The sequence below is a fragment of the Oryza glaberrima genome, chromosome 12 (assembly GCF_000147395.1).
Source record: "Oryza glaberrima chromosome 12, OglaRS2, whole genome shotgun sequence".
Taxonomy (NCBI): domain Eukaryota; kingdom Viridiplantae; phylum Streptophyta; class Magnoliopsida; order Poales; family Poaceae; genus Oryza; species Oryza glaberrima.
Window position 1 is genome coordinate 7,602,029 of NC_068337.1, and position 12,971 is coordinate 7,614,999.

A 12,971-nucleotide genomic window follows, 5' to 3' on the forward strand; every position below is an offset into this window, starting at 1 on the left:
TAAACCTAACACGGTACTTCAGGCGCTGGCCAGCCCGCTGCTCCTAGATATGGCTCTACAACGTACCTGGACAGGGAGGACTTTAATGTACTTGAGTTCTGTCACCACCTCTACACCCACCTCAAATATACTGTGGATACGAAGCAAACATTAGAAATTAACTACCCAGACACCATGTATGCGCTGTTAATAACTACTTTAGTGTTTATAACTCACTCAAGCAATCATTATATTTTAATGGACTATAGTGAACAATGTTCCGTACGTTGATTAAAACTAACTAAGAGGTAACTCTCATAGAATAAATCTTAATTACTCAGAATGATATTCAATTAAAACAAAGAAATTAACAAAGTAAAATAAATAAGAAGAGGATTACCGACAACTTCGGAATTTCTTCGACTTTCTCTACTCTACTCTCTCCCTAATCTAGTATACAAAAAAGTACAATAGAGGCTCTTGTAATTCAGCTCATGCTTTGGTGTGTGTTGGAATGAAGGATGAGAGGGGTATTTATAGTGTGAGCTTGCTTTGGAGTGTGGAGATCTTCCATGGTATCCAATGGGCATCTTCATCCTCCATGTGCCAAGTGTACATTTTATGACGGTTTCCACCGGTGAAAATGGCCATAACCGTCATTGGGGAGCGGTTTGCTACTAAACGCAACCTGGGCCTGGGCCAGCGGCCTCTGTCAGGGTTCGGCCGAACCCTGGCTGGCTCCGTTGGCCCCAGTTTTCAGCCTAGACATTCATTTTGGGCTCCTCATTTTATTGGTATGGATGTTTGGCCCATTTGGAGGTGTTTAATTGGGTTTTTGTGTCTAAAACTCCATAAGTTCGGATACGAGTTTGATTCTCCTCCTCCTTCATGTATATTTCTTCTCAACTTAGGTTGTATATTTCTTCTCAACTTAGATTGTTTGTCACCTGCATATGAATATACATCAACACTCGTGGAAATTGTTAGGAATAAACCCTACCATTATGTTGGATGTTTTATATTTATGGTCTTATGCAGGTATTGACTGTGTTAATTTGGTACTTAACAGCCGTCAACACTTACACACCTCTAGTAACCTCTTCAAAAGCCTTAAGAATTCACATATTGATTCAACCTGCAACCATTCTCGGTCTGTTGGTAGAACTTCACAATTTTCAGAGGCATAGCTATTGAAGACAGCTTTGTAAGACAATATTTCTCTAATCATCTTGAAGGTTGAGTTCCAATTGGTTGGTACATCAAGAGCGAAACCAGATTTTGGAGGAAGGCTTTTACCAGAAGCAATTGAATTAAACGCTTGAATGCGTGAGGGTGAATGCTCAATGTACTTTAGGATCTCACAGATCTTAGCTATTGCCACATGAATCGTCCTCATTCCATCTTGAACCAACAAATTGAAGATGTGTGCACAACACCTCACATGAAAATGTTTACCTTCCAAAACCAACTCATCCTTAAGAGTTTTCACTAATTCTTGACAAGTAGCGGTGTTGTCACTAGCATTAGCTAAAGTCAAGGTGAATAGTTTGCTGCTTAAGCCCCACTCAGTCAAACACCTCATCATGGCTTCTTCAATTGCAAAGCTAGTGTGTGGATACTTCACAGGCTTCAAACTTATAATTTTCTTTTTCATTTTGAATTATGCATCACCATAATGGGCCGTGACAACCATGTATACTAAGTTTTGATTTGAGGTCCACATGTCCGATGTTAGGCATACATGCGAATCAAGATTCTCTAATTCAGCATGCAATTCTTGTTTCAGCCTATTGTAATAGTTGTAAATCTTGTCACAGATTGATTGACGGCCCACAAGTTTAAAGGTTGGTTGCATGGACGCCATCCAATCATCCAAGTAGGGATCCTCAATTTTATGGAATGGTATCTCAGCATGGATGAAATATTTTATCATAAGCTCTTTAATTAGTTTTTTTAGGATCAAACACGAAATTTTCCACGGGTTGTTTCCTAACCATTGATATAAACCTATTTCTAACTTCACCATCAACTAGTGGACAAGATTAAATAATATGGTTTATGAGATGGCTAGTTCCTGATTTTCTAGTCACTGAAAACATTAATCCACAATATTTGCATTGTGCTTTTGGAAGACCATCTATCATGACAAGCTCCTGCTCAAAATGTTCCCACACTTTTGCTCTTTTACGTGTTTGTGAAGGCAATTCATGGCTAGAGCTATTGGCAGATGAACTTTCAGAATTTTGCATAGACATGTTTAATAAACCTGTGTTTGACAAGATTAGAAAATTAATATACTTGTGCAGAATTAATATTTACATTTACTACTTGTGCTAAAAACTAGTGAAATGATAAGCACCATGCCACCATGAGTCCATGACAATATCATGTAGCTCAGTATAAACAGAGATAAGTGCGAAAAGTAATAGAATAGTGATAATCAACAGAGTTAGGAGATAGTCATTCAGATCCAACATAAACCTCTAGTTATTAATATATAACGCTTTGAACCAACATACGCCTAAGTTTCCTTTTACTAATGACATATATTACATATGGGAGGGATTAATATCTGCAAATCATGGTATAATATTGCTAAATTATCCACTTTTCAGATGCAAATCTACACAGCAGAAAAAGAAAATGACAAAGATAGACTCTCCCGAATGCTACAAGCTAATCTGCATGACAAAAAAAGAAAGAGACAGATTGTCCTCCCAACCATCCAGGAGTACAATGGGGGTAAAAACCATCCAGGAGTACAATGGGGGTAAATTTTTTGCATGGTTGACTACCACTGAAGTTCATCACTGAAGTTCATGCCACTAACAGCATAATCAAGAACTGACAACTAATAAGTTTTCATAATGTGGAACATAAGTTTCCTTTTTTTCCTACTTTCTTCATAAAGATACAACTTTTTTTTTCTCGCGAGGGAAGTAAGCAAAGGTAGAAGCGATTGCAGGACAACCAAAATAGGATTAATATTAAGTCAATCCTTCCCACGTCGAAAGCAGCAATGGAAGGCTGAACAGCAATCAACATGGAACTGAATTAATCCAAAAGAAGTGAAAAAAAAGGGTCAAAACCACGTCGGCGCCGTTGATGGCGAGGTCGATGTGTGGGTGGTCGATGGCGAGGTCGTCGAGGGTGGAGAGCAGGATGCTGAGTGACTGCGCCTACCCAATCCCATCGCCGCCTCCCCTTTTCTTGAAACGACCTCCTCCTTGCAGAAGCTTGAAGCGACCTCCCTCTCGGGCTCTTAGCCGCCTCCTCCTTGCAGACCGGGAGCAAGTTCGGCGACGGTGGCGGGCGCGGTGGTGATGGCGAGCGGGTCACGGCGTAGTAGAAGCGACCTCCCTCTCGGCAACTCCTCCTCGCAGACCGGGAGTGAGTCCAGCGATGGTGGCGGCACGCGGCGGTGGTGGGGCGCTCTGCACGGGCAAGGGTTTTTGATCGGGATTCGGGAGCCCGGGAGTAGAGTCTAAGGTTTGGGTGTCTTTTGGGGGTAAACATATGGGCTGAGTCCATGGATTGTCTTCACAGGCCAACCTGCATCCACTCCAGCCCAAACCTCAATTCTTCATAGGCCAACCCACTCCAATCCAAAATTAATAGGCAAAATTGGTTATATAGCATCGAAAGTTCACGTTTTTGGTTTTATAGCACCAAAAGTTACCAGTTCACTTTAATAGCACCCAAAGTTCACCATGTTCCCATTTTTAACACTTCCGTCAATTCTCGATCGTTTTCCGTCCGTCTTGATCCAGCCACACACACGATATAACGTTTATACCTCTTATAAGTACAAGTATAATGCATATCAATGAGGGTAGAAATGTCATATCATGTGTGTGGCTGGATCAATAACGATCAAGACGAACGGAAAAATTGACGGAAGTGCTAAAAATGGGAACAGGGTGAACTTTGGATGCTATTAAAGTGAATCGGTAACTTTCGGTGCTATAAAACAAAAAACGTGAACTTTCGATGCTATATAACCAATTTTGCCAAATTAATATCAACCCACTTGAATCCAACCACCACCATCTAAATTAGCATCCATCCCATTTCACCCAATCAAACCCATCCCACTAGCAGGCTTAGTTACAACTTTTGTAATTTCTGGTGTTTTACTGTTTTTTTCCTTGTAATTTGTAATATTTTTGCTTTTAATGAAAATCACGCTGTGAGGTAAAGTCCTAGCAGTACTTTAAGTAAAAAAAAATAGCTTGGAGACTTTTCTGTGTTTCTATTTACCCTTAAATTTTTATGGCAATACTGAATAAGCCAAAGACTGCCTCGCACGTTCCTACTGTACTCAGTACTGTAGCGTACTTGAGTACATGAAGGAAGCTCCTGCCAGTCCAATCACTCCTCTTCACTCCACTCCAAACACACCAAAACCCACTCCACCGACCACCGCAATGGCCGCCGACGCCGACGAGGAAACGCCGCTAGTCGAGGAATCCACCGCCGCAATCATCTCCTGCGCCGGCGCCCGATCGGCGCGCTTCCTCCTCCCCCGCGCGGGCGCCACCGCCGCTGCTCTCGCCGGCTGTCCCCCCTGCGCGGGCCCGGTTCTTGGCGACGGCCACCGCGTCGAGTTCCATGGGTGGCCGTGCTCGTCCGCGCTGCGGCGGCGGTGGGTAGAGAGGCTCCGGCCACGGCACGAGCCGCTGTGGCGGGAGGTTGGGATCCTGGACGCCGTGCTCGCCACCGCCGCCGCGTGCCGGGTGCGCCGGGACGGCGGGTTGGTGCTCCAGCTCGCCGCGTTCTGGTGTGGGGCGACGAGCTCGTTCGCCTTCCCGTGGGGGGAGGCGACGGTGACGCTGGAGGACGTGGCCGTGCTCGGCGGGCTGCCGCTGCTCGGCGCGCCCGTCACCGCGCGGCTGCCGGGCGCGCTCGCCGGCGACGTCGCCGCGCTCGAGGCCGTCCGGGCGGCGCTGCACCGGAGCAAGTGTAAGAACTCCACGTATTCCACGTGGCTCCACCACTTCCTCGGGCGCGACGGCGGCGACGGCGACGGAGAAGACGCGGAGGCGGAGGCGCAATCGCTGCTCGAGCACGGCGCGTTCCTGGCCACGTGGCTCTCGCTGTACGTGCTCCCGGCGCCGCCGTTCAAGGCGGTCCGGCCGCAGGTCTTCCCCCTCGCCGCGCGGCTGGCTCGCGCCCGCCGCGCTCGCCAGCATCTACAACGACCTCACCGCGCTCAAGCGCCACCTCGCCTCCAGCACCAAATGGCGCCACCCGTTCGTGGCCTGGGCGCCGCTGCACGTCGTCCAGCTCTGGGCATGGGAGCGCTTCCCGGAGCTATGCCCCGACAAGGCGGCGACCTCTGCACACGCCACCGCCGACGGCCATGGCGCGCCACCGCCATGGGCTGCCCGGTGGCACAACGCGCGAACGGAGCTCCAGCCAGCGCACATCCACGCGGTGCTCATGTCACCAATGGAGTTTGAGTGGAGGCCATACGGAAGCAGTGGCTTCGCATTGCAGCTCGACAAGGTTGGCATCTGGATTCATGGCCGGGACATTGCCCGGAGTAGGGAATTGTTGTCGTTCGCGCAATGCCTGCGCCCCTGCGAGCTCGTCGGCCTGCGCTGCGTCGAGCACTACCTCCCGCACCGTGTCGCGAGGCAGCTGGGCTTCGATCAGGACGTTCCCGGGAACGTCCCCCGTGCCACAAATTCAAGTGTTGCTTGGGCAACATACAAGATGGAGCCTCAGGATGTTAAGTTCACTCTTCCTCGCCATGAACCCGGTGTGACGGTTGAGTATGCGCAATGGTGGGAGCCATATTCGTCGGCGTGTGCGGGTGCTGTTGCTAATGCTGCAAAGATGAAGCAACTTGATGGTGTTGATTGTCCAAGAAAAAGGAAGGCTGAAGGTTTTGTTGATGGCGACTCCGGCAAAAGGCGGCATTTGGAGACTGCAGAGAATCCAGAGGATGAGATCCCTCTCATTCACAGACAGAACAGTATCATCATGACGATGAACGGGAATTCCAATCATGTGGAAGTTGTTGGAATTGGAAAGGATTCGATGGCAAGCTGGGCAAGGGATGGTGGAAATGGATCACCTCTCCATAAAAGTACTCAGCAAGCTTTGTCTGATGCAGAGGCAGTTTTGGAGACTACAGTTGGTGAAGATGAAGCATCAGACCATGTTATCGCAGAAGATAAGAAAAACAGCAGTACAGGAGATGGTGAATCAGAGGTCTGTTTCCTCGTCGAGGATGCAGCAAGCGATGACAGCAACAAAGCCATTGGACCTGCAGCTTCAGTTACTCGGAAGTCAATACCCAAAGACGTCGTGGTGATCAGTGATGATGAATTCGATGAAGAACTCTCAAGCAAGGACGATGAGATGAATACTATGCATCTGAGTTCAGACCCAATGGAAACAACAAAATGTACCTTGCAAGAATTGGATGTGAAAAGGGAGGTGGTTATCACAGGAAATCGTGAGCAGGGTAGTCCTCTATTGAAGGAAGTTAGGGTGCAAAGCAAATGTTATGACATCATAGAGATTGATGATGAGTCTGGTGAAGTTACAAGCAAGGAAGAGGAGGCAATCGCAATGCATTTGAAATCACCCATGTTGGACAAAATATCATCCACATTGAGAGAGACAAATGAGGAAAGCAAGCCAGGCAACATAAGTGATAAGTGGGAAAACTCAATGTTGAAGGACATTATGCCACGAAACAATTGTGATTCTGAGGACGCTACCGTTCTAAACGATATCACCCTCAGAAAAGAACTAGCTGAAGTAACTCATGTCTCTAGTGCTCAAACTAATGTTGATACCTTAGAAGCATCCACTAAAGAAATGAGGACATGCATTACTTCAGGGGAGGTAGATAAGAGAGGCAAGCTCAACAAGAAAAGGCTAGCTGCTTTGGAAGGTGATGAAAAAGAAAATGAACATATGTCAGTATCAAACCAAGAAATAGGATCTCACATGGATTGCCAAGAAGTCAATAAGAAAGGTATGATGAACTGGCATTATATCCTACACATCAATCTCGCATAAACAAATGAAATACCACTAAATTTGTTGCTAATGCATTATATCCTACACATTAATCTCGCAGAAACAAATGAAATACCACTAAATTTGTTGCTAATGCATTCCTTTTATCTTTTTTCTTTTGTAGGAAACAACGAAAGTTCTTCTAGCATTCTGGTGGATGGAAATGCTGATCATGTCAAGAAAATAGTTTCTACTAAGATGCTCTGCATTTTTGCAGGAGGCAAAAATGCAGATCAAGAAGGTTTCCACCCAGGGCGCGAAGTCGGAATGGAAGAAATGGTTAGAGAGGCATCTGAAGCTCAACAAGCACAAAAGGCTCAACTGGAAGCAGCAATCGATGGTCTCAAGGAAGAGATTGCAATGCTAGAGAGGCAGGTAAGGGATACTAACCCTAGGAAAGCTTGATGTTTAACTTCACAATATGTAATGGGTTTTGGGGAGTTTAGAAGACATCTCCTGATGTTGGTGAATCTCTTTAATATTAGGCAGGTGTTCTATGTTTTGTCAGTAACTTGGATAAACCCTATTGTCTAATGTCTATGCATTAGAAGATCTACTTAGTGACACATTGCTGATGTGTTTTCAATTTTGCTCTTGCTGCTCCTCTTTGGACTAATGGTTGAATGGAAGTAACTTTGTCAAAAATGATGCACATATGGACAGTTATTTATTTATTTATTTTAGTTCTAACTGACATCCAGGCTGGCTGTCCTATTTTACATGGCCGGTTGGGTATTGCAATAGAGTACACTGGCACACAAAGGAGTGAATGCACATTATCACCGAGATAAAAACAAAATCTAAGTTGGAATCCGTGCTTACAATTGTGCTTTGCTAGCCTTTTCTTTAAAAACATGATCAGGATGACATAGCTAAAATCAAGACATAAAGTTTTGATAAGAACACCATAGAAAGTTGGAAACGGAGACTGCCAGTTCCAGGTGATTCTTGTCATAAGTGGTTTGAACTTTCAACCGGAATTTGTAGTTTTTGCAATGTCTTCTTCAAATTTCACATCAAAGGATATTGTGTAAAGAAATTGAGCTAATGTTCAAATAGAATTCAAAATATTACATGGATCATGAGAAAAAAATAAAATTGTGCCAAACATAAATTAAAACAATCGTAGCAAATGGAATATAAATACTGTGTCCAGGGAATAGAAGATCTACACACTTGCTTGTCCAAGTATAAATTTACATCTTGCAAGACTTGGCCCTCACTCGATTTACAAGAGGAAATAATGTCTTTGAAAAATGCACTGCCATCTGAAGCATCAACAATAGGTGCCTTGAGTGGTTGCCATGGTCAGCAATCTGAGTTGATTTCTTTTGCTGGCAAGTTATCTTCAGGACTTGCATGCATCACAGCACCCCAATCAATTTGCATAATCCAACATGAGTGTAGTTCAAGACTTAAGATAGTTTAAACTCCAGAGTAGGCCCCAGCCGTGTTCCATCGTCACCAAAGTTCAACTTTCAAGAATTGCTCTCTGACTGTAGAACATCTTCTTTAGCAGAAGAATCCAGAATATGTTGTGGCAAACATCACCTTTGGAGCATTATAGCCTGGAAAGCTGGACCTCTCTTTCACCACTGCAATTGTGATGTCAGTTTGTCACCCTGTTGATGCTGAAGTCAATTCAAAGCATGGAATAACCCAAAAATGTGTAGAAGTACATTTCAAAAAAAAAAAAAGTGTAGAAGTACTGCCTTTTTTTTTTTGAAACAGGACACAGCCATAGAGATAAAAGTAAAATAAAATATAGAATACAACAAATATAGATTCCAGGAAAGAATGTTACAGACGTGGATCCATATTGTAGTTATAATACTTTTACCAAATTTGCCAATTTGTAACTTATCATATCCAGATACAGATTAACATGATAACATTTGGCACACTGGATAAATATTGAAAGTTATAGTTTTCACCTTTTGGTCATCCTAACTGCAAATTTGAGGAGCTAGCATAAGGTAAACTTTACCTGTACATAAATATGATGACCTTGTATGATCAAGAAGGTTGAGTATGGATTTCAGAAGTCAGAACTACTCCAATCTATCTATGTAGAATAACAAGTTATCAAGAAGTGATGTCTTAGTAGAATGAAAACATTGCTCTGCAAAATATGTCAATATAAAAACTGAGGCTCACCATTTCGTCCATTTCTGGGACAGAGTCTATGACCAAATATACCTAATTGACAGACATAATAGACTGATATATACCCATCTTTAATGTTGATTGGTGTCAGGTCAAGCAGCAGCCAATGATTACTGAACTAGTTATGCCTGCATGCCATTGCAATCCTTATTTACAGTATTGCTAGATTTTGTTAATACGGTGATAGTGTGGCACCTATCTGTATGGGACCATTTGCCATACTCTGTTGCTTTATTGAATTTGTTCCAGGTGAAAATTTTTGTACCACCACAGAGGTGCACCATCTGTTACCCATCCCCCACAAGAAAAGCTTGCAGCTTGTTGCCATCCTGATCCTGTACCCAGCTATAGGCTGGATTTTTCTGTACTTTCCTCGATTTCATTAATTTCCTGATCTTGTTTGCTTCATTCCATCTCCCAGTCTCAGCATACATGTTTATCATAAGAGTATAGTAGCCTGAATGCTCTGGCTTCAACTCAAACAAATGCTCTGCTGCCCATTGTGCTAATTCAATATTTCCATGTATACGGCAAGCCCCAAGCAATGCTCCCCACACATCGGAATTTGCAGGAAAAGGCATGTCTCTGATAATTTCAGCACATTCAGACAGTTGTCCAGCACGCCCAAGAAGATCAACCATGCAAGCATAGTGCATTTGCTGTGGCTCAATATTTTGAGCAACCATCTGACTGAAGTATTTCTTCCCTTTGTCTACAAGCCCACCATGGCTACATGCTGCAAGCACTGCAATGTAGGATACATGATCATAGTCCAGACCATCACCCTTCATCAGTTCAAACAATTCAAATGCAATATCAATTTGACCATGCATCCCATATCCCAATATCATAGTATTCCATGAAGCAACATCCTTCTTTGTAATCTTATTAAAAATCTTTGATGCAGTGACAAGCATTCCACCTTTAGTGTACAAGTCCAGCAGGGAATTAGAAAGAAAGGGATGGCCACTTAACAATCTCCTAACCAAAACACAATGAATTTCTTTGCCATGCTTAAATACAGATAAGTTGGTACACGCTGATAGAGCTCCCATGAAGGAAACAGCATCATAATCAATACCAACAGATCTCATCTGCTGAAAAAGAAGAAGAGATTCAAAACACCATGGACTCTGTGAATATCCCAAAATCAAAGTATTGTACGATACGTCGTCCTTCTCCGACCTTTCAAAAATATTCCGTGCCAAGCTCAGCTGTCCGCATTTGGAATACATATCAATCAGGGCATTTGATATGAACAAATCAAACATTAAGCCTCTACGGATCGACCATGCATGGATCTGCTTGCCCATCTTTAGAGAGGCCATCCTCGCACAAGCTGGAAGCACATTCACTAGTGTGATCGAATTTGGGCATTCCCCACTTTTTTGCATCTCTGAGACAAGCCTGAACGCCTCAGTCTCAGCTCCATTTTGCACAAGATTCGCAATCATTGCATTCCATGACACCACATTGCGGTCCTTCATTTGTTCAAAGATGGTAGATGCTTTCTCCAAAGAACCAAATTTGGCATACATATCAACAAGTGAGTTGGCAACAAAAATATCCAAGTCCATTGCTCTCTTTATGCTATACCCATGCACCTCCCTCCCCAAATCAATACTTCCAAGCTCAACCAATGCAGGAAGCAAACTAGATAATGTGATAGAATCTGGCATGACATTATGCTCTGACATTTTCCTAAACATTCTCAGCACATCACCATAAAGCCCTGCATTAAGAAAGCACCCTATTGCAGAATTCCAAGAAACCTCATTCTGTTCCAGCATTCCATCAAACACCCGCATCGATGCCTCAACATCCCCAAACTTACCATACATATCAACCAATGCATTCGCGAGATTCACCATGGTGTTCAGGCCAACTTTCACTGCCAACGCATGGATGCTCAACCCAAACTTCTCCTCTTGCTCCATGCCGCAGGCAGGCACAACTGACACTAAGCTCGCCACATTCAAAGGAAACCCACTCCTCATCATGCTCACCAGCGCCCGTCTCGCGTCATGAAACATACCGTTCACCAAGAACGCTGACACAAGCGAGTTCCACGAGACGACGTCCCGCGCAGGCATTTCGTCGAACACCCTGCGCGCGTCGCAGGCCTTTCCACAGGCCGCGTAGAACGCGACGAGGGTGTTGCCCGTGAAGACGTCAGCCAGGTGCCCCCGCCTGAGAGCCGAGGCGTGCAGCTCGAGGCCCTTATCCTCGGCGGAAGCGACAGCCGCGGCGGCGGCGTGGAGGGCGAAGGGAAAGGTGCGGTCATCCGGGCTCACGGCGGAGCGGAGCATGAGGTTGTACACCCGCAGGGCCTCGGAGGGGAGGGACGCGGAGGAGAGCGCGCGGGAGAGGGAGTTCCAGAGGAATGCGGAGCGGAGGCGGAACGGGTGGTGGCGGAGGACGAGGCGCGCGGAGGCGAGGTCGGAGAGCGCGGCGTACGAGAGGAGCAGCGCGCCCGCGAGCGGCAGGGACGTGGCGAGCGCGCCGGAGACGAGGGACGCCGCGTGGGCGCGGCGGAGCGCGAGGCCCCCGCCGCCGCCGCCGCATCCGTGGAGCTCGAGGACGTGCGCGTGGAGGCGCGCCGCCGACGCGGCGGGAGCGCGCGGCGGCATGAGAAGCAGAGGAAGTGGACTGGAGCAGGGCAAAGGCGGGAAGCGAGAAGGCGCCTTCGAATGAAGAAGGCGTGGGGAAAGTGGCTAGAGGAGTAATGTTGTGAGTCCTACACGTAGGGTCTCCTCTCTGGTTGAGAAAATTGATATTTAGCCATTCTCGGGTTGGGGTTTCACAAGAATGCTATCGTCGAATGTGGTTTCGTTATAATGCCATCTTCAAACGACCCCATCTTGCCACATTGCCATTTCAACCAATTTTTGTTATTTGCAAATGTTTTCCACTGTGATCTGGCTTTTTTGCCCCTATAACTATTTTGTTGGCTTGCATGGGACAGATTGATCCCCATCCAGTCGTCTTCCTCCTCTGGACACCGCTGCCGCCAAACCTAGCTCTTCCCCGCGTGATTGCGCTCCGCCGGCAGCCGGGGATGTGGGGGTTGGGGACTGCGCTTCACCGCCAACCTCGCGCCGCGCCGTGGCGCACCAAGCGCTCAACCCGACTGTGCGCCACGGCGTCACCCCCTTCTCCGATGAGCTCCTCGACATGGGCGGCGACCTACTCGCGGTGAAGCTCCTCGTCGAGGAGGGAGCATCGAGAACCCCATGGAAGCTGCTGAACCTGGCGCCGATGATGTTGACCTCGATGCCTAGCCTCCTAACGTCGTCGACGGTGACGGGGCCATGCGCGGAGACGACGATGCGAGTCCAGCGCACGCAGCCGCAGTCAACTCCACCCCGCAGTGTCCAGCCTCTTGAGCTAGCCCTCCAACCTCATCGGGGAGAGAGATCGATGCCGGCCATGGTGGAGCTCGCCATTGAAGAGGGACTTCAAAATCCACCACGGAGATAAGCTGATTTGAGTGGGATTTGTTGGGGTAATTGATGAGGAGGATGAGAGGAACCGATTTTTGCATTTAATTTGGGGTGAGAGCAACCGAGGAGGGAGATCAAGAGAGGACACTGTTGCATGAGTTCACCGGGGAGAGAAGGATGGTGGCAGGCGGAGGTGGAAGACGCTCCTGGCAAGTGGGCCCCATGTTGAGGCAAGGGTATTTGGGTCAAACCAAATAAGCAAAACAGTGGAAAGCATTTTCAAATAACCAAAATTGGTTGAAATGGCAGTGTGGCAAGATGGGGTCGTTTGAAGATGGCATTGTA

At 46.4% G+C, this 12,971-nt stretch overlaps 1 protein-coding gene and 1 pseudogene across 6 annotated transcripts; one reads left to right on the forward strand and one right to left on the reverse strand.

Annotated features, from left to right (window-relative positions):
* The first annotated feature begins 4,406 nt into the window (after positions 1-4,406).
* Positions 4,407-7,637, forward strand: LOC127758068 (uncharacterized; annotated as a pseudogene).
* A 71-nt stretch (positions 7,638-7,708) lies between these two features.
* On the reverse strand, positions 7,709-11,825 carry LOC127758069 (pentatricopeptide repeat-containing protein At5g27110-like). 6 transcript variants are annotated; one of them, XM_052283691.1, is made up of 3 exons: positions 9,175-11,825; positions 9,005-9,078; positions 7,710-8,612 (listed from the first exon to the last, which is right to left on the reverse strand). In XM_052283691.1, exon 1 carries the CDS (start codon positions 11,811-11,813, stop codon positions 9,471-9,473), a length of 2,343 nt encoding a protein of 780 aa, XP_052139651.1. In that variant the 5' UTR covers positions 11,814-11,825; the 3' UTR covers positions 7,710-8,612; positions 9,005-9,078; positions 9,175-9,470. The 6 variants fall into 6 exon arrangements, with proteins under 6 accessions (XP_052139650.1, XP_052139651.1, XP_052139652.1 ...); XM_052283692.1 differs by having other exon boundaries at positions 9,005-9,082; XM_052283689.1 differs by having other exon boundaries at positions 7,711-8,639.
* Between the last annotated feature and the right edge of the window lie 1,146 nt (positions 11,826-12,971).